At 41.9% G+C, this 22,025-nt stretch overlaps 3 protein-coding genes across 7 annotated transcripts in view; 2 read left to right on the forward strand and 1 right to left on the reverse strand.

Moving 5' to 3' along the window:
• The window catches only part of LOC134032503 (myelin proteolipid protein-like), a 422,406-nt gene extending 421,682 nt beyond the window's left edge, over positions 1-724 (forward strand). Inside the window, exon 8 of the mRNA XM_062476485.1 lies at positions 286-724. Within this exon, the coding sequence (XP_062332469.1) occupies positions 286-630 (345 nt within the window). The 3' untranslated portion in view covers positions 631-724. The remainder of the gene's footprint in view (positions 1-285) is intronic.
• A 93-nt stretch (positions 725-817) lies between these two features.
• rab9b (RAB9B, member RAS oncogene family) lies at positions 818-12,328 on the reverse strand. 4 transcript variants are annotated; one of them, XM_062476489.1, is made up of 5 exons: positions 12,241-12,328; positions 5,043-5,196; positions 4,737-4,923; positions 4,359-4,556; positions 818-4,051 (listed from the first exon to the last, which is right to left on the reverse strand). In XM_062476489.1, the coding sequence occupies exons 3-5, from the start codon at positions 4,911-4,913 to the stop codon at positions 3,815-3,817; spliced, it is 612 nt and encodes a 203-aa protein (XP_062332473.1). In that variant the 5' UTR covers positions 4,914-4,923; positions 5,043-5,196; positions 12,241-12,328; the 3' UTR covers positions 818-3,814. The 4 variants fall into 4 exon arrangements, with proteins under 4 accessions (XP_062332473.1, XP_062332474.1, XP_062332475.1 ...); XM_062476490.1 differs by having other exon boundaries at positions 12,261-12,279; XM_062476491.1 differs by lacking the exon at positions 12,241-12,328 and adding an exon at positions 5,991-6,008.
• A 405-nt stretch (positions 12,329-12,733) lies between these two features.
• Positions 12,734-19,667, forward strand: fut11 (fucosyltransferase 11 (alpha (1,3) fucosyltransferase)). Of its 2 annotated transcripts, none has more exons than XM_062476430.1 (5): positions 12,734-12,877; positions 13,456-13,794; positions 14,116-14,496; positions 14,793-15,415; positions 15,528-19,667. In XM_062476430.1, the coding sequence occupies exons 1-5, from the start codon at positions 12,749-12,751 to the stop codon at positions 15,676-15,678; spliced, it is 1,623 nt and encodes a 540-aa protein (XP_062332414.1). In that variant the 5' UTR covers positions 12,734-12,748; the 3' UTR covers positions 15,679-19,667. The 2 variants fall into 2 exon arrangements, with proteins under 2 accessions (XP_062332414.1, XP_062332415.1); XM_062476431.1 differs by having other exon boundaries at positions 12,734-12,860; positions 13,442-13,794.
• Positions 19,668-22,025: the final 2,358 nt, after the last annotated feature.

The raw sequence follows: 22,025 nt of genomic DNA on the forward strand, positions 1-22,025 counted from the left end.
AACTACTAGGATAGGTAAAAAATATTCTGGGGTTTTGTGGGTCATCTACTCTCAGGGCATGTAGGGGGATCATGTGGTTTTCATATCCCTGGTTCTGATCCTTAATATTCCACAGTGTTGTGTGTTCCAAGAGACCAGACCTAGGTCAAACCAAACTGACAACAATTCTGTCAGTTGCATTAGATTTAGTGCACCTCAAATGGGATTATTGGTACAGTTCCAAAAATGTAAAAGTGAGTTCAGTGTACCCCATAAGTATCAGGTATCACTCTCCCTCCTCCCCAGGTACTCTGGAGTATCCAGCTGGCGGGTGAGCAGGGGGTCTCTGAGCGACCAGAGGGAGAGAGAGGAGGAGGAGGAAAAAGAGCTACACCCTGTATGGGAAACTGCTCAAAGACAGAGGGGGGGAGCTTGTTCTCTCCCTATGCGCCACACACACCCTCTTCCTCATCTTCACTAAGAAAACTAATCCCATTGCCAAGTCGCAAAATTTCGACCTCTCCAATGTGCCAAACTCAAATTGTGGTACAAAATAGACTGTTAAAAGGCTGTAAAACAATTTATTTTGAGACATTCTCAAGTTATATTCAGAATATTCTGACCACACTGAGTTATTCTTTGAGGATTTAAAATGTCAAATGAAAAATTAATTTGGAAAGCTGTTGTACTGATCCTCTTTTTGTCTTTGTTCGGAGGACTGGATTTAAAAAAAGATGTTTGTCCATATTGTCCCCAACATTATATTCAATTTAAATAAAGACCAATGCAGTGGTTCATTATTTGTGTGTGAACTAAAACAAAACATCACAGAAGCATAACATGTTAAATGGTGTTTTATTCAAAGATAGACAGACTAAGAGGTACAGTCTAGGAGTCTACGTTATACGATAGAATAGTATTCTCCATCACACTAGTCTAAACATATTCAGTCTGGATCCTCATGGTTATGAGGGGTACATGAAACTACCTGTATGTGATATACAAACAGCAAAGCAGGTGTAACTGTAATAAAGGTCAACCACATCCTCTCACATCGTTAAAATCATATCAGATAGCACCGAGGTAAAGATAGGATTTGTATTCTGTCTGTTAAGTGTTAACTTAAGAATGTCCTTGTCAATGTACATATTACATCATATGGTTTTATGCATTATGGAAAAAACTAACATTTCTTGTTTCAAGATCGAAAAAACTGGTATGTTTTTATTATAATTCATTAGTTGTTCATGTTTTTCTATATGGGATATGGTTCACAGACATCATTACACAATCTAGTTTAATTACTGACATTAATAAAACATTATTCCCCCCCCAAAAAAAGAAGCCCATTAGTTCTGTTACAAACTATAAAACATGAATAGAAGCAAACACTAACTTCACAAACACTATCTGAAGTGTTGGGTCAGGACTCACTGCTGAATAGAACAGTGGGCTGTTGCAGAATACATATCAAGTAAATTCAACACAGTGCTTGTTTGAATCGATTATTTCTTCTGTGAGCTTCCTGTAACAGCTATTCAAAAGCTAGATTATGTTATCATTATAGAAAAGCAATAGTGACGTACCAAGAAATCATTCAATATAAATCAACATAATACAGAATATGATAAATGTAACCTGAACCATAGTCAATTATGCATGCATTATGCATGCTAATAAATATATTAGTTTTATTTAACTGATGCAACAATGTCACCGGTAAATCACACAACCCAGGAATTACCATGAATACTACACCTATACTGACAGTGGACAGCCAAAATAGAGATACGGACACTGGACAATTTGTTTTTTTAAGTTAAAGGACAATTGAAGGTCCCATAATTACTGAAATCCAGTCAAACACATCCACTAAAAAGCTACCCCCTACAGACTATAATGTAAAGAACAAATCATTACGTACCCTTTAAACCTGCCTCTGAACACTGAAAAAACATAAAGGCTTTCAGATATCTACAGCCTTGTTTGACTCAGTACGGATAAGAGCAGATATCAGGCAGGTTTTTTGTTTTAAAGAAAACAGAGCTGTCTTTGTACTCCAGCTGTTTCACATTCAGTTAAGATTAAGTGTATCTAGTATGACAATGTTAATAGCTAAGAGTAGCCAGCATAATAGTATTACTAACAGTATCCATAACCTTTACTGCTAGCTAAGACTACAATGATACTAGCCAAGTGAAGCCAGCATTGGTTGGAGTTTTAATAGCGTATTAAACAGTACTACCCAGTATTATGGTATTACTAACTAACAGTACTGTACCCATTATTACAGTAGAGTAGCCAATATTTTAGTATTACAAGCAAAGAGTAACCAGTATTATTGGCTATCATTGACAAATCTTTATCAGTAGAATAATTGCCATATTTTTCGTAAAATAAGCTATAAACTGCACCCCACCAGAATGGGAGCTTTTTGTTTGTAAATCTGAGTATCCTATAAACCGCACTGGAATATATGCCGCACTTGATACGGGAACAATGATACCAAGCAATGCACGAATATAGGCAGTAGGCATGCCATTGTGTAACACACTTCGAAAATGAAAGTAAGTGCGTAATGTATGTTTTCTATTTCCTGGGAATCAACAAATATTTACCTTGAGACGGGTGAGTTCTAAATATTTCCGACGGTCCCCAAAGCGTAAGTTATTTTTCCGAGGCGGTAGCTAGCTAGCTTTAGTTAGCCTCCGGGCTAAATTAGCTAGCATAATACTCGTATCAATTTATTTCTGAAAAATATGGTATGGCTTATGACAGTGTAATAAAAGTGTTCCAAGACTATAATGTCCAGGAAGGCAGTATGGCTGACATACGTCACATAATGTCTCTCGGTCATCATCACCTTTTTCATTGGTTACATAGAAAGAGGCTCAAACCATCATATCAACCTTCGTCAGGTTGAAATTCCCTCAAATTCAGAACCATAAACAAGCGCCCAAAGAACAACTGACCTGCCTACCAACACCTTTGTATGTAAGGAAATGTGCTTCTGTAAATTGCCATTTAGTCACTTTGTTTAGTCACTTTGCCACTTTGTTTTTTAGTCCACTTAAAAAGTATAAGGTCTAGTCAATAGGCCTTGTGTAAAGGGATATTTAAACACGGAAGTGAGTGACCTGACAAATGTGCATCACATGGAACATAACTGCTCTGTCAAGCCACTTGTCAGGCAAAACAGCATCAGGTGACTGGGAGAAAATACGAGTTCCAAATGAATCTGTACCATGATTCTGTGCCACATGCATACTGGGCTCTTAAGAGGGGTGAGGAGACAGGGGTGAGGAGACAGAGGGGTGAGGAGACAGAGGGGTTCGTTAGTAGCAGGGCTAGCGCAGAAGACTACAGTAGTAGGGATAGCATAGCAGGCCTGGACTACAGTAAAAGTCTGACGAAACACTAAAATAAAACTGGATACGGAAGACATAAATCGAGAGGCTGATTTTTTTTGTGAGTTAAGTGTTGGGAAAAATCTGTAATTGTAAAAATGAAGCATCGATAACTTCTCACCTGAAAGTTATAAAACCAGCTGCATTGATCATTGACATACTACTCCTCAAAGGAGCTCTATCAGTCAGTACCATCAGTAACTTACAGGAGAGCATTATCCATAGTCCTTATGGTTGGCGGAGTGTGCCTCTTAACAGACAATTCCAGAACATACCATTTTCAGAAACCAATGGGCTGCCTGGAAATACAGATCCTCTCATGCTCTCCATTGAGCTACAGTCCAGGTACAGCAAGAGAGACAAGAGAGAGACAAACAGACAGGCAGGAAGCAAGTAGAGCGGGTCAACAGTCCTTCAATAGTACCCAATCAGCAACAAGAGTACCGTTGTGCTTTGCGGTTGCCGTGGAGATCAATGGTGCTGCTTAGCAGCGCGTGATCAATCTGGTCCTCGGTGGCCAGCACCTCCCTCACTGCCGCCTCGAAGGCCGCGCCCACATTGGTGTCATCCTTGGCGCTGGTCTCAAAGTACGGACAGCAGCCGGTCTCCTCGCACCATGCCCTAGCCTCATCCTCGCCCACCTCACGTTCCTCCTCCTTGTCCACCTGGATAGAATTTTAATTTTAATTTAGGAAATCGACCTAAGAGTAAGAAAGTCAGAAGCCAATAATAGTCTCACATACAGCATCTGTTGATTTACAGCAATGCAGTGTTTTACCTCTGCCTATCAATTAAGTTGATGTTCAACCAGACCGGGGATACTTGGGAGTGCTTGATTTGTCTCATCCACTACAGTAAACCAATGGATCACTCCAAAAGAGCAACCTCTGAGGCTAATCAAACTGTGATAAATCATTCTACATGTTATGTAACTGATTTCTGTATTTGATCCCAATTCTGTGTTCACCATACCTTGTTCCCGAGCACTACAAAGGGAAATCTGTCGGGGTCTCGTACGTCAGAGTAGTACATAAACTCCTTCTTCCAGGCTGGAAGGTTCTGGAAGCTGTGGAGATCGTCCACGGCAAAGGTGAGAAGGCAGCAGTCGGCGCCTCTGTAGAATGGAGTCCGCAGTGACTTGAAACGCTCCTGCCCTGCTGTGTCCCAGATCTAAAAGATGACAGAGTTGTTATGCGTTTTTTTTGGAGGTTTAGCCCCCTTGCTCTAGGGCACAACTTGGAAACATTACAGTCTGAACCAACCACTACTCAATGAACTGACAACCTTCAGCTATGGTTCCATTCATTATGGGGTTATGCTTAACTACTTACAGTATGCACAGGTGCCTACCTGCAGAGTGACAAAGCGCCCATCGACTTCCAGGTCTCTGTTCAGGAACTCAACCCCGATGGTGTGGAAGGACTGGGAGTCAAATCGGTCCGTCACATATCGATTCATTAGGGAGGACTTCCCCACTCCTCCATCTCCCAGTAGAATCACCTTCAGCAGTAAGCTCTTTCCACTCATCACTACTCGCCTGGGGTAAATGTATTATTATAGTAGCATTAAACCATCCGCTTTAGGTGCAATTGATTTAGCTCAACCAGTGTAATGACATCAATGTAACATTACAAAGTTTGAAAACATCAAACTCACCCTTTCAAACAATTCAAGTGTTTAGATTGGTGCTTTTGACCAAGGTCTGCATCACGGCCGCTTCACTGCTAGATGGACCCACTGTCATCAGCCCTTTTCTCTGGGGTCTGAGGAGTACTGCAATCAGCCTCGATCCAAGCTAGTCCCTGTTGCCCTATTACATCAATTCAGAGATCGGTATTTAAGCAAAAGGATTATGCTGACATTATGAATAGACTAGTGCAGTGCCTGTGCTCGTGATGCCCCTGCCCCTTGATGCAGCCGGTGATAAAGATGTCAGTTACTGTAGTCGATTCAGTGTTAACTTAATTGGAGTTTGTGCACATGGGTAAACCCAATTCACAATACAGATATTACTGTGCATCCACATGGATTATCAGTAAACACATTAAATTGATTATTTTCTGTATAATTCAGGTAACAAAATTAAAGTGTCCCCTTTATATTGTCTTGCTGTTAGCTAGCCAGCATCTCATCCATAACATACAGTGTGAATCAGCTTCTTTAAAATGTTTTTCTTTCATTGATTAGGCTACACCTGGGGCCAAATGTACAAAGACACGTACGCAAGAAAATTGCGCCGAAACATGTACGGGTGTTTCAACACAGAGATTCATATTTATGAAAAAACACGTGTGATGGGAATCTGCGTACCTTCTGCGCACTTTAGAACCCATGCGTACACCATTATTTGAGATGTGATACGGTGACACAGAATGACCAAAAGGCAAAAAATAAAGTGCATGCATAACAAATGACAGTTTTACTTGATCTACAATGTGAGTAAATTCTGTAAGTTATCAAAAAATTATGCAAACGTGAATGTAGGCCATTTCAGCGGGAGCTGGCAGACAGGTCGGAGATAAGCCAGCCCACCCTCAGTCGTGTGATGCAGGGGTGTGGAATGACATGATCCGCCTGTCCCCAAGGTACATGAGATTCCCTTACACTGTGGTTGAACAGGCCAACATTAAAGCGTTTTTCCTAATGTAATCAGTGCTATCGACTGCACCATGGCCGGTGTTATCGCCCAACTGGTTTCCACGCTAACTGGTTCCCCAGTTGTGCGTTCACCTATCAGTCTTCCTCTATCACCTGATTCGTCACAAATTCACAAACATATTACTGGCGATTTTCATGTCGGATCTCATATTTGCTGCGGTGAATATGAAAGTATAGGCTACGTGCGCACTACATTACATACATTCACGACAAAATAAATGGAGACAAAATAAAACATTTGCAGGCTCGCATGAAGTGGGATTCGATCGAATTAGAGCAAAAACACGTATTACACCAAAGCCCATTGCTTTACACTGTGACCTATTCTAGCTCATACAAGATTTGCCAAATTGTTACGTATTTATTAACTACGTTGGCCTTCAGGTAACATCTTGTTTTGGCTTCTTCTGAAACAACTGGTTCCCATAGACACTACCCGAAAGTAGGCTACTAATCACGTATTTGGGGTTGTTTCGAGGCAATAGCCGTATTTACCACAACATCACAGTTCCTTCTGACACCACATATATAAAATTCATACTAAGAACGTTGCTGCTAACCCAGACAATACGATCAAAATGGTCTACGCGTAACCCTTTGAAACACAACATGGGTCTATTCGTTTCCTATGCGATTTCGTGTATGGCTGAGTGTTTCTTTGCTATATCTTATTGCGTAATTTAATGAGCAAAAACACAACCTGCCTTGTAGTCCACTACTTTACTATTCAAGCTTAAATGCGAACACTGCCGAGTAGTAGCCTATACATGCAGTAATATTCTGCCCGCAACACAGTACTTAAGGTGTCGAATGTATTTGTGTGTTTTCTCTATGAGCATAAATAGCTCGAATAGTAAAGTAGTGGACTACAAGGCAGGTTGCGTTTTTGCTCTCGTGCGATCAAATGCCACTTCATGCGAGCTTGCGAATGTTTTATTTTCTTAGCTTCCATTTATTTTGTCGTGGTGAATGGCTGTAATGTTGTGCTCACTACATTTTCTCAGAATATTAAATTATACAATAAGATATAGCGAAGACACACTCAGCCATACACAAAATCACATAGGAAACGAATAGACCCATGTTGTGTTTCAAAGGGTTACGCGTAGGCTATTTTGATCGTATTGTCTGGGATAGCAGCGCCGTTCTTCGTATGAATTTTTTATATGTGGTGTCAGAAGGAGCTGTGATGTCGTGACAAATACGGCTATTGCCTCGAAACAACCCCAAATACGTGATTAGTAGCATACTTTCGGATAGTGTCTATGGGAACCAGTTGTTTCAGAAGAAGCCAAAACAAGATGTTACCTGAAGGCCAACATAGTTAATAAATACGTAACGATTTAGCAAATCTTTTATGAGCTAGAATAGCTCGCAGTGTAAAGCAATGGGCTTTGGTGTAAGTGTTTTTGCTCTAGTGCGAACAAATACCACTTCATGCGAGCCCGCAAATGTTTTTTTTGTCTCCATTTATTTTGTTGTGACTGGATGTAATGTAGTGCTCACGTAGTCTATACTTTCATATTCGCCGCAGCAAATATGAGATCCGACTTGAAATTCATCGTTTGTGAATTTGTGGCGAATCAGGTGATAGAGGAAGACTGATAAGTGAACGCACAGCTGGGGAACCAGTTAGCGTGGAAACCAGTTTTTCGATAACACCGGATGCAGCCTGCTTTGACTGGGGGTGCAGTGAACATTTCTGGGGTCATGATTATGGAAAGGGATCATATCATTTCTTATATTTATATCATTTTAGGGACTGCTTAACGATCCAAGTGTTCACATTTTTGGGGCATTCATTTGAGCGCAAAATAGTTTGAGCTTTATGTAGCCTAATATAAACTTTACATTGGACTCATATTTTTATATTTGCCGAAAATGACAACCCAAATTTTTACCTAAAAGATTCTGGGCTTTTGAGAAAACATTCTGGGCTCAAACCCCAGAAGCCAACCCCCCGATGCGCCATGGTGTCAATGCTAAGGACTAACTTGTCAACAATCATAACCAATAATGCATAACAATGAAGGTTTGCGCGAATTTGAGATTTTTCAGTACAATTCTGAAAAAGTTATTAAGATTAGCGAGGATTTCATGTTATTTTCAGAGATGAGCAATTTTCTATCATTCTGCTTGAAATGTAATTGAAAATGTAAAGGGTTTGGAAGTAGGCCAGACTTTATTAGAATAATCTGGTGTATATTTGAAAAGGCTTATGCTTCGAAACTAGCCTGGTCGGGGCCAGGCTAACTGTCAGGCTTAGCCCGTGTTCTTGCTTAACCAGACGTTCCTGTAACACTGACCCAAAGGGAATACGATGATTTACCACGGACATTCTCATTTTCTCATTCTCATCAGTTCAATATGTACGCTACATTTATAGAAAATCAACTTAAATACATAGGCTACAACCTTTAGCCTAAGGCTTCAACCTTTAGCCTAATGATTAAACAATGATGAACACTGATTTCAGAATGATACAAACATAGCTTGTTTGTGATTTCAAATGTTTAGGCATCAGGCATATAGGCCTAGCCTGGCTCTGCCCTCCTACGTACTTCCGCTCAATTTTGATTTTGCTTCTGTACTAGGTCTGGGAATTCGGCACATAAGTCGATTTTCTCAAATAAACTTTTTGTAGGGCCAATCAGCGAATAGCGGGAGTGGCTGAGAACGATGACGTTGATGCCGTGCGCTAGTTTGAGTTGCAGTTCAGTAATGGCGGCGGAGAAATATGCGAGCGAAGCCATTCGGTCCGTTGTGGCAACGCTGCCGAATATCCAAAAGTTAAAGCCGGAGCAAGAACAATCTTTGCTAAGTTTTGTTGGTGGCCATGATGTTGTGGCCCTCCTTCCCACGGGGTTCCAGCTATGGCAGCTAGCTCCGTTACAGTAGTGGTGAAGGAGTTGGCTAAGGCGAACGCTAGCGATTGGTTATGGCAGATCAGAGTGGCTCTGGGCAGATCCAATAGTTTTAAACTTCAACAGAGTACCCGCCTTCAAAGAAGTTAACGCTTGTCAATGGGTGATCCCAGACCCTCTGTACAAATGAAATGTACGAGGGTCTGGTTAGGACCAGGCTAATATAGGCCTATATCTCAATCTAAATTATCCCAGTATAATTATCATAGCTACATAATTGTTAACAATTGCAAAACGAACCTAAATCCATACATCCATCCTCAATTTTCCCTATACAAAAACCATGTTAAAAAGTTAGGCTACTGGATAATGTATCGATTAATAGTAGGCTATTTATAAAACAATGTCAAAAAAGTCAATTTAGATGTGTTTAGAGGGTGTCTTTTTTTAATCAATGGTAAAGGTAAAGGTCTATAAAAAAGGACCTTGACCTTTACGTAGCCTATCGTTCACGTCAATAATGGCGTGTCATTTTGATTAAGTGGTGGATGAGGGAGCTGTCATAGTACACGGCTTAAAGGGAACATTCTTTCTGGAAGTCAAGTGGCCATGTGCATTGCTTTTAGCCGTGGTGGATTGATATGATCCATGTTCTACCTCTATGGCTGCTTAAGAATAGGGTGCACGCGCAATTTAGCCTGGTCCTAACCAGACTCTCGTGCATTGCATTTGTACATAGAGTCTGGGCTCAATCCATTGACAAGCGTTAACTTCCTTGAAGGCGGGTACTCTGTTGAAGTTTAAAACTATTGGATCTGCCCAGAGCCACTCTGGATCTGGCATAACCAATTGCTAGCGTTCGCCTTAGCGAACTCCTTCACCACTAACTGAGCTAGCTGGAAAATCAAACGAACCCCGTGGAGATCAAAGATTGTTATTGCTCCGGCTTTAACTTCTGGATATTCGGCAGCGTTGCCACAGTGGACCGAAAGGCTTCGCTCGCATCTTTCTCCGCCGCCATTACGTAACTACAACTCAAACTAGCGCACGGCATCAACGTCATCGTTCTCAGCCACTCCCGCTATTCGCTGATTGGCCCTAAAAAAGTTTATTTGAGAAAATCGAACCGAATTCCCAGACCTAGTACAGAAGCACAATGAAAATTGAGCGGAAGTACGTAGGAGGGCAGAGCCAGGCTACGCGCAATTAGCTTGACAACTTAAATCGGGCTCAAATTAGTAGGAGTGCGTGAGCTGAAATTGGCCTTTATGGAACCGCTTTAGCCCCGCTTGACTTGTTAAGCTAATTCAAGTCAGGTTTGGGACTTTAAGTCGAGCTTTTTTGAGCGGCCTTTATGGAACAGGCCTCAGGTAATGTCCGACTTGATGGAGCCGTTTTCAACTCCTCCCCCGACTGCAAGCAACAACTCTCGCCAATTTTTGAAAATGTTTGGCTGAAGTCAGAAGGAGCTAGGGGGGCCACAGCAGAAAAAGTCAGAAGGCGCGGCAGAATTCTGGGGGGGGGGCATAACCTTTGCACCCCCCTATATCCAGCCGCGGACTGCACACGTCACGATAAGCACAATGGGTTGATTAATTATTTTTTTGAGAATCGAAAGCATTTTTACTCCATCAACGTTCAAACATCTGCCACCCTAATGCCATCGAACAAGATGGTCCTCCTATTTTGCAAATTAAGGTCTCCATTTCACATTCAGTAAAGTTTGTTGCCTTAGCCATTATTCATTGAATCATTCATTGTTCACAATGGGAACATTGAGAAGTTTATTGAGAAACTTGACAAAATATGGGCGTTTCAACAACCATGTAAGGTCAAATATGGGAGTTGGGGGGGTGTGGACAACAAGCTTGTTCATGTGCGCACAATCACAATTTAAGATATCGCTTGCGCAGTGTTCATAAATATGAGAAAAACGAGTTTCCCTGTTTTCTCCGTATGCATACTTTCACGGATGAGTTTACAGAGTTTGATACATTTGGCCCCTGGTGTGATTTTGATGAAGTGCTGTGGCTTATCAGGGAAGAGAGACTGGATGTTCAATGAGACCGTAATATTTCATGTGATGAATATTATAGTAAGCATGTTTCTCATATTCGTGTGCCCAGGCAATCTTTAACATTGACAACAACGTCTGTACACAGTTTGTCCAGTTTTGATGAAAATCCTTGAATTTTGAGTGTCCGTTTTTATGCAATGATCAGAAGATGCTAGACATTTGGTAACATTGTTGTAGTGATTGACTGACTGTGTTTGGAAGATCGTGATTAACATGTTGAGTGCACTTGTACTTGTGCCGCTAATACTAGGAGTACTAGGAGCCCACTGCTCCTGGCTGCCCTGAGAGGAAGGACACTTGGATGGGTAAAAGCAGAGGACACATTTCTTCGGTGGACACTGGAGCATGTGTGTGTGTACCAATAAAGATTTCTAACCATTATACTAAGACATCTAGATGCAGTAGCAGACTATGACTCAAAATATATATATATTTTTAAATCCCTGTTATTTGGAGTGCTTTCATATCCCTCTCCAGCCCAGATGTGCTGTGGTCCAGATTGACTAGCATGTGTACTTACCTTCAAGGACACCTGTTGGAGCAAGGACCTCTCATACTGAGATGAATGACAGAGACCCTGAGAAACTCCACCACTCAATACAGACTACGATTGGTGGAACTATAACTGTGACAGTGCTGAAACGAACAGTCACAACTGTAGACCTGCCATTGGCACTGTCTGTGCTCATCCACAAAGTACTGTATTGAGATCTAATAACTAATTAAGCCTAGATAACAGCTTTCGAGAATTAAAACCTGTATTGGGCATATGAATCACTCGAATAGTATGTACCAGTCTAAAACCCCAAAAGACAAAACAACAACAGAAAAACGATGAGTCAGGACTCAGGAGTGGACCATGAGTAGACGGGACTGAACATGTACTTCGCAGTGCACATGCGCAGGCAATCCCAAACACACCAGGTTGCTGTCAAACGTGGCTAGCTAGCTAGTTAGCCAGCTATATCCAAAAACGCTAAGAAAAACGACTTTAAACTACACTTAATGTATAGCTATTATTTATTTGCAAGGCAGTCCATGGCAGCTAACTACTACTAAATTTGTAATATTTAAAGCTACAGTGGCAAGCTTTCCAGACTGACATGCATTTGCCAGCCCAGCAGTGTGTGTATAAGTAGCTAGCTATTACTAGATGGTCTAGATAAATGCTCTGAAATATCTGGACCAAAACCTAAAAAATGCAACAGACGTGAATCATAAACAGTGAAATATGGTTCACTACGTTTTTGCTTACCTCATCATCTAACCACTTACTTTCGTGGCTTGCTCTGCCAGTTTTATAGCTCTGGCAGTCTTCTTGCTAGGTTTGCGAAGCCTGTTCCACGACAAAGCAAGGTCTCATCAGGGTCCTAAAGTCCGCGGGGCTAGTTCTAGTAAACAAACCGACATATCACTCACTGTAACATACATGCATGAAAAATTATGAATGATGATTTGTCCATAATTGGTAAATATTAAGAGCTTCTTAACGAATCTGGGAAACCCGGCCAATGTCGATTCCAGGATCAGATGTGAATTTCCAAGGAAAGTTAGTGCCAGTACCAAGGGGACATGAGGACTGTGACACGTGCTATTGTGCAGTGCACTGATCTGACTATAGCGTACAGTTCTGTTGTCGGTGGGCTAATATTGTACAAGTTTATTATATTAGCACAGGGAACCGAGGATGGTGGTTGCCAAAAATGTAGTCGAGGTCAAGCCTGAAGTGCAGAGAGTCTACCCAAACTGCAGAGGGCAGCAATATGCAATTCGACGTCTTGCCTGTAGATAATGCAAAGAAAAAGAAGAAGCTGCTACCAAAAATTCCTGTCCGACCTCAGATGTTCGGCTCAACCAAAACACTTCTTACGGTTTCTACTTTGTTGATCATGGTAGGATAAAATACCACATCCGTTATCGTTCTGAAGTGTGACACCATGTATCAGCTGTACCAATATCAAGTTACACTACGAGTTACGATACTTAGATACTTTGCATCTGAAATATAATCGCCTGCTGAGTTTAGAAACGGAAAACACAATACTAGACATAGGCTAGCTGACAACTAGGGTGACCACCATCAAACAAAACAAATGTGGGACGATTCGAAGTTTGTGCGGGACAATGTGGGCCATGTTACCAAAACTAAAACATAACCTGAAACTGTTATATAATGTCTAGCTCTATCTAACTGAAAACCATGTATTACGCTTTGTTGTAACATAACATGTCGGGGAACACGAATCTCCGCTGTTAAAAATGGGAAAAACTACACCGCAAAATAATAAATAAATGCTTTTATTAAAAAGGCAAAAGAGTGCATGTATGTTTCTTAATATGATCATTAAAACCAACAGACTGATAAATGCGGGACATTTTCTCAATATGCGACGTGCAGTACAAGGGGTGAAAATGCTGTGCGGTACAACGCTACAATATTTTGCTCACTGCTCGACTTTGTCTGTTTCAGATGGTTGAGGAGGGCAGGTTAGCAGCTAGTGTTTGTTTGGGGATGCTGTGCGTCCTGGGCACCCTGCCCGGTTCGGCTGCTCAGGACCTCCAAGAACCCGCCTTAGACCTTCTGGACTCCCTAGGCGAGCAGAGTGCTTTTAAGCCACAGAGCACCCTTTCTGATATAGAGTTTGCTTCTGTCAGTTCCTTCCGTGGCCCCGGCAACAATGACTCCCGTGGCAACAAGGAGTTGCCAATCATCCTTTGGTGGAGCTCTGGCCTTTTCCCTCACTTTCCAGGTGACACGGAGCGCATAGACTGTGCCACCTCCTCCTGCCTGGTCACACGCAACAGAAAGGTAGGACAAATTCGGAACAAATGCAATGATTGGACTGGTTACTTGTTTGTCTTCCCGGCAGAAGTCAGGCAGCACGTTCATGTGTTTTGGAGGGGTGGGATATTTTCAAACTCCAGCTAAAATTGCTAGGTTTGCAAAACTTACCTACCATGCCTTTAAACAAAGTTAAATTTTCTCGACAGAGTTCAGTGACTGACTTTCACAAAATGTAATATGACAACTATATTATTTCTTACAGAAAAACAGTTACTCTTGTGTACACTTGAATTGAAGTGTCAGTTTATAGCAATCTTAATATTGAACTTCTTATGCGCGTGGAAGGTCAAGTTGTATAAGCGCACAGCTTCGATTATCTTCTACGGGACGGACTTCCGAGCGTACGAGGCACCCCTCCCCCGCCTCCGCCACCAGACCTGGGCACTGTTCCACGAGGAGTCGCCCATGAACAACTACTTCCTGTCTCACGCGCCGGGAATCCGCCTTTTCAACTACACTGCCACCTTCCGGCGGGGCTCGGACTACCCCCTGACCTTGCAGTGGCTCCCCTCGCTAGAGTACCTGCTGCAGCCGGTGGCCGTGTCTCTGGAGGAGAAGAACCGTTGGAGGAAGCAGGGTCTGGCTCCAGTGCTCTACATGCAGTCCCACTGTGATGTTCCCTCTGACAGGGACAGATACGTACAGGAACTCATGAAGTATATCAAGGTAGGTTTCTCGCTAAGGAGCGTGGATTGCGCAAAATCTAGAAAGAGAGCTCAGCAAGATAATTGACATTTGGTTTGTTAGTAGACATGTTGTGCAATGTTCATGTCAAAGCTGTGTGCATAACTCTTAATTTCTTGCTAATTTGTGTCTGTCTTTTTCTGAATATTCTTTTTTTTTACTCTCCTGTCCTTTCTCTCCTCTTACAACACTCTTTTGTTGTTCTCTTCACCCAATCTTCTTCCACTTCTCTCTCCACTTCCACGTCTCTCCTTTCGCTTACGGTCCATCCCACCCAGGTGGACTCATACGGTAAGTGTTTAAACAACAAGGCCCTCCCAGAGAGCCTAGAGGACACAGCCACAGCCACAGGTGAGGACGCCCGCTTCATGGGCTTTGTGGCGCGCTACAAGTTCCACTTGGCACTGGAGAACGGCCTCTGCCACGACTACATGACGGAGAAGCTGTGGCGTCCGCTGCACCAGGGCAGCGTGCCTGTGTACCGTGGCTCACCCTCCGTGAAGGACTGGATGCCCAACTCCTGCTCCGTCATCCTCATCGATGACTTCCCCTCACCCAAGGACCTGGCTGACTATCTGATAGCCCTGGATGAGAACGACAAGGAATACATGAAATATCTAGAGTTTAAACACCCCAGCCATGTTACCAACTCTCGTCTTCTGGAGGCAATAGAAAGCAGGGAATGGGGCGTGAATGACATGAGCAGGCCCAACTATCTTAACGGGTTTGAGTGCTATGTGTGTGACCAGGAGAACGCTCGATTGGCATCCAAACGGGCCAATCGAAAGGCTCCCAAGCAGAACCAGCCCCCTAAGCCAAAGATGGCCAATAACAGGCATATGGGGTGCCCTCTCCCCTGCCCGGGGTACGGCGACCTCCAGGATATCCCTGTCAATGACAGGTATGTGGAACCACTGGCCTTTGAGCCAATAATTTGCATTTTGTGAATTGTCCATTAGATTTCATAGTATTCCTAATTTTAGCAGTTAACCTGTATGTGTTTGTGTGTGTAGCTGGCTGCAGATGTGGCCACAGGACTACTGGCAGAGCCTAGAGCAGGCTGAAGGGTTGGAGTCACTGATCAGACACAATGAGTCAAACCCCGAGCTGCTATGGCACCACATCCAGGAGATTTCCACAAGGATGGCTACGGGCCAACACTGACCCTGACTGGGGATGCTTAGCACCTGGAGTGCCTTCAATGTACCACAGAGTTTGCACTGTTCAGGACTGTTTTGTCATACAGGTTAGGCGAAGTCAAGTAAAAAACAAGTACATTATGCCTAATGCTGTGTTCCCACCAAAAGCAATTTTTTAGCGCTGGAGATATAGGCTATTTTCGCTTTGCGTTACTTGCACGTTTATATGCACGATTCGCCTTTCTCTTCAGGAGCTTACCGTTCTTTTTCGTTGTCAACCATGTCCGAAATGACTACCATGGCCACCGCCGTCAGTATTGCCACTGTTGCCATGCCAATTATACTTCTCAATCAAGTATTTCCAGGCAATACTACTTTTTCGCTGACCTTATGGCGTTTATGTCATTTAGAAGACCAAAGTAAAATAATGAAAACCTAATTTTATGTGGTGAATCTAATTAAATCTGCTGCGATAATTGAAACTTTCGACTTTTGAATGCGCTAGATTGGCTCCTACCATAGACTGTAGCCGCAGCCGGCTGACTTGAAGCAGTGAATTCTGGTTAGACTTTTTGTCTTGACTTGAGACGCCGTTGAGGCTAGGTCACTGTGACGTATCCATCAAAGTACCGTGAGATCGATTTGAGAACAGCCGGCTGTGTAGCCGAGCGCATTTTCTCAAGAGCAACTGCACAGGTTCTAATGACGACACAGCTATTTCATGATTGGCCAGACTAACACACAGCAACTTTGACGGGTTTTAGTCCGCCTCTTCACTAACGGAAAGACTAAGTTGAATTGAGTTCTGGTTGTATTATCAATCTGTAGGTTGGAGAAAGAGTTTAACATAGCCCAATTCATAGTTTTCAGTCACGTGACATCCGCGGTGACCTGGAGGGCAGAAAGCTGCTGGCGCAACAAAAGCCGGCAAATTACCTTCCCACGTTTCTTTGGATCACGTCTTAGCTAAACAAACTGCAAGTGTTGGGCACTTACGATCCATATACAGCACCCGCTGCCGTATTTCTGCCCCTAAAAACCGCAAGGTTTCTACTATTCAAACGGAAATTCAACTTTTCCTTTAATTTTTACTTATTACAACCTCAATTCCAAAAAAGTTGGGAGGCTGTGAAAAACCTAAATAAAAACAAAGGACCAAATGAGTATGAAAAACCAATCAGTCTTAACACAAGCCTCACACATTGTCTTTGTTTTACATTCAGTTGAATATCGGTGTAAAGGGATTTCCCAATCATTTACTTGGGTGTGCTTGCCTTCGGCAAGAGCAAAACCTTTGTTCTCTCACATATATATTTATTATTATTTATTTTTGCCCCCCTAAATCTTCGTCAATATTTGGCCTACATAGACAACCTAGGTGTCAAAAGTTTCGTCTTGTTAGCGATTGAGTTTTTATTTACGTTCCGTTGCATGGTTTAGGCTGAAGTTAAGTTTTTGTGGCGAAAAGTGAAGCTAACGGTGGCTAATTTGCTATCCACAGTCACTGACGTTACTAACGTCACTACGTCACGAAAACACGCGTGACTACCTGTAGCAGAACATTCGTTTCACATCTGTTAACTTGGGGGATAGCTAGGCTAACTATAGCTTTACTGCAAGGCAGCTGCAGAAACGCCACAAGCAAAGAGGCCAGGGTGATAACTATTTACTCCTTTTACTTTGTGATGTGAAACACAATTGTGTAATGTACAATATTAGCTGATATTATTAAGGAAGTAGGCCCACATCTACTTTCGGAAACGGTAGTCTACTATTTCACTGAAGCATTAGCATAATGACATTAGCCTCTGTTGCCCGGGCAACACATACTACAGTGGTCTATGATGCATCTGTTTTCAATCGTTAAAATAAACATTCCTCACAAATACATTTTCGTTGTAGGATTTATTATGACATTACATTACAAGTACACGATTTGTTGGTGAAATTATCATTACCTGTGGTTTCAAACCAGTGTTGCTCACTGCAACGCTGTAGCCTACGCGAGACACACTACAAAAACATCTACACAGCTGTTTAGGAAGTCAAACGGCGACAGAACATGTTCGGCACTCCCCTTACTTAAATCAAAAGTCTTTCAATAGGTGAAACTATCTGACTACTAACCTGAACTTCATTGCCACAGCCTAAACTTTGTCAATCTGTTCATGAAAATAATTAATTTCAGCCTAAACCGCACAACGGAACGTTACATCGAATTCAACCAACGCAATCGCTACCAAGACGAACACAGCAGTAGTACTGTACTGTAGTAGTACAATTTACCGGGGCAGCTTCTCCACACAGGGCTATATCGCATTTTGCGTTGTTACTGACAATGATCGCTACCAGTGAGCTTTTTATGAATGAGCGATTTTCCACGAAATAAATGTCAAGCTTATTTACGTTTTGGGGGCATATTTTCAGTTAGCAGATGGTACTGTTTGAATCGCAATTCCATCTTTTACTGCCGGTAACGTCGTAGAATAATCTTCAAAGGGGGGTTCTTTATTAATGAATGAATGCAATATGAGTAGGCTAAATGCCTGAAAATATCACGAGAAGGGAAAACTTAAAAGGACGTTTAAATCATAGAGATTAGGTCAATATTTACACCGGTCTGCCAAATGTATTCGTTTTGATTCAGCTATGAGGCTGCCTCTTGCAGGGGAAATGAGAAGACATCATATTTCATTCTACACTTCACTCGTATTTTGAGTTGTAAATGAGCAGCAAAAAAAAGATGCTTTTAAATTTATGTAATCTTTATAAATAATAAGTAGGCCCTATGCATTTTTATATAAAATATACAGAAATATCAATTGTAAAAATGTCATTTAAAAACGGACCCCTGTGCAACCGACGCAAGCAAGCACACCCTACAATTTCCCCAGAAATTGTACCCTCTAGTTCCAAATGCATTTTGATTTTTGTTGTGTGTAACACAGCAACCCAACTATTTAGCTAACTAGCTATCTTTCACTCACTACGACCACTGCAGTTGGTCGCCTCAATACACAACAAACTATGTCAAACCGATTACACAAAGATGTTTTTTATGGCAATACCATAATTAATATACCTGTATATTCTTGTGTTTAACTTTACTTGAACTTGATGAAGTGTTAGCTGCAAATACGTGTATATTTGGACGGCTGGCATTGTTTGCCCTCCTTGGAGACAGAGGTAACGTTAGGTTTAATGGCACAAATCCACAATCTCCTCCTCTCTGGGTTTTCTTTATTGGACGTGGGGTGTGCCCCTTGGAACGTGACGTCACGTGAAAACTATGAATACATAAAATTACAAATTTCAGTGCACTGGTTTGTGCAAGTTCTAATGTGAAAACAATTACATTCGCAACCATGCAGTTCGTCAGCGATAAAGTAAGCAAACAGCTCTTGATTGGCCATGACTGACGACAACGCAGCAAACCATGAGAAGCAGGAATGTCCAACTTTAAGGAGGCGTTTTTAACTCCTCCCTGAATGCAAGCGGCAACTCTCGCCAGTCGAGAAAAAAGACTGTTTTGAAGCCTCGATTTTTGTTTTTTGGAGCCAGAAGTGACCAAATTTGGACGAGAGGGCGGAGTTGGGAAGGGGCAAAGGGCGGGAGAAGCCGAGGACAAAATGCACGCCCACCTCGCTAACAGCCTTTCTCCTCTATGCCCCTGGCTAGTAGACCTGTCAATCAAGCCATCCACCCCCCCAAATCTACGGATCTTTGAGGCTTAATATCTACATAATGATCTAATTATTTTCAGATGGACCACCAGGACACTTGTTGAAATGCGTTCATTATGTCCTCAATTGTATGTGATGTGGTGCTGTGCTGTTCTGTGGTTGGATGTATGTTTGTGCCACGGGGAGGCGCTACCTCTGTAGCGTGTGTGTTGTGGAGGGCACGTCGGCGTCGTTTTTGTTCCAGTTGATTTGTTCAATCAGAAGCTGTCTGACCGTGAGACTGATGTGTCTGCAGCTCATACAATAAATATGCCAAGAACGGCTAAAAGGTGATCAACCTATCGTCCACTCTTTTCCTCCGAATACAACGTTAGCTGCAACAACAGTATAACTCAACAACACTGATAAGGGAATCTAGCTAATGACACCATAATTGGGTGTGCTTTGCCTTCGGCAAGGGCACAACCTTTGTTCTCTCACATATATATTTATTATTGTGAGAATGCTATTAAGCATTCTCACTATTGTTTTCCTGTTTCTCTTTCCTGTTTCTCTTTATTATTATTGTTGGAATGCTGCTTCAGCATTCCAAGTATTGTTCTTTGAATCTTTATTCAACTTATTGTTGGAATGCTGCTTCAGCATTCCAAGTATTGTTCTTTGAATCTTTAATCAACTTATTATTTTTCTTCTATTTCTTCCGTGGCACGTTTCAGCTCTTCAAATCTTCAGCTATTAAAACCGTTCAGCTATCAAAAAATTCAGCAGGTTCAGGCCATGGGTGCTATGACTTTTCAGCTTTGTACCTCTTATGCTTGAATTTATATAAATCAATATTCATAATATTTGTTACATGGTTTTCCAATGGAGTTTCTTTCAAATCCTCTCAAACTTCTTAAAACTTCAACTTCCAAATCCTTCTTCTTCCTCAATCTTTCAGCTAGAGCCACCATTTAAACTTTAAAATGTTGACAAAACCCTAAACTATTTTTAAATAATTCAGCTTTTTGATATCTATTCAACTTTTTTTCAATATCACTGATTATGTTTCATGACTTTTTCAAGCCGTTTCTGAGATTTACATGGGTGTGTACGTGAAACCCTAGAGTGCAGACTGAAATGCTTAGAGTGGAGGCCTGAGCTTCGGATGTCGTTGAAAAAATATTTCTAGTTTGCCAGAATTGCCACAATTTTTGCTCTTCATGCTTCGTTTTTGGATCAATAGATAGCTAGTTTTGTGCTGGTCGTAGACAGTTGTCTGTTGAATCCAACAGACGTACACATTTGTTCAGAGCCCTACGAAAGCGAGACAAAGTCCAACTCTCGCCCCATAGAGACCAATGCAAATCTGGTGACAAAATCGTCAGAGAAAGCAAGAAGGAAGACGATTTCGAAACTGCCGGTAGAGACATATTTCTGACCGCACAGACATATAAAGGACATCTTCGGCAGAGTCTTGGGTCTCGGAAAATATCCTCATTTTATTGATTGGACGTGTAGATTTGCGTCTAGGTCAACTTGTTTGAGGTGTGGATGCTAGGTAAATGTTCGTTTTTCTCTGCCTAGCTCGTTAGCTATCACAGCTGCGCCATCACCGTGGCAACCAAACAGACACGCACCATGAAAGCAGAATTGGGTACACGTTTTCGAAACTGCCAAGAGTTGTATTTCTGACAGCACAGACATATAAATTATATCTATGGTTTAGGCAGAGTCTCAGGTCTCGGAAAATATCCTTATTTTTTGGATTGGACGTCTTTGCGTCTAGGTTAACTTGTTTGAGGTGTGGATTCTAGCTAAATTTCTGTTATTCTCTCCTATAGTCAAGCTAGCGTGATGGCTCTCCATAACTAAAAACGGTTAGACTTCTTTTCCACAATCGACCAAATTGGCCAAACAAGGTATGTACATTGAGGTTAAAGTGTACATAATCTAGCTAGATCGTTTTTATTTTAGCAAGTTTCACAGAAATCTGCGAAAATCGAGGCTCAAGACTGTCATATCTGACCGTGACGAACACCCAAACCGGGGCTGGGGTAAGTGTTTGCTGCAGCTGGCGTTAATCCTACGAACAAACGCTTCGTAACTGGAAAGTTTTTACTTTTAATTGACGATATTGAACACAGATGTTAGCGTCACTGTGTCCAATCCCGACCGGTTTTTAGCTAACATTCTGATAAAATGCCACTTCAAATATTGATAAAAATAATCATATCACGTTTTCAGCTGATTTACTGATTTCATGTTAAGCTTTAACTTCTTACCTTTCGAGCTAAATATTGTTTAAAAATTTAGAGTTAGCTTAGCCTTTACTAGAGCCACTCAAAAGACGCTGGCGCCGGTAAATTAGCCGTGCGCTACCCTTGTCCAAACCCGACCGCACTTCTAAAGACTGGCCGCTGCTGTTTTTCTGGGGATATTAACTTGATCCAGGGTCACCAAACTGACCATCAATGCTGTCAACATATCCGGGGACGTAGTTATGTCCTACGTTTTTCCAGCAAATTCAAGTCATTCCAGTGTTGTCCTTTCATCTTCAAATTCGTTCAACCCAGACTTCAGCAACTGGTTTTATGCTACATTTTCCTGCAGCTCATCTTTCTGAATTTTTGCCCTTATTGTTTTGCATTTTTTCTCTTCTTTTCTTCTGTTTTCTGCCTTCTTCTTGCTCCAGGTCCTTTCAAAAATA

Source organism: Osmerus eperlanus, chromosome 13 (assembly GCF_963692335.1).
Source record: "Osmerus eperlanus chromosome 13, fOsmEpe2.1, whole genome shotgun sequence".
NCBI classification, from domain to species: domain Eukaryota; kingdom Metazoa; phylum Chordata; class Actinopteri; order Osmeriformes; family Osmeridae; genus Osmerus; species Osmerus eperlanus.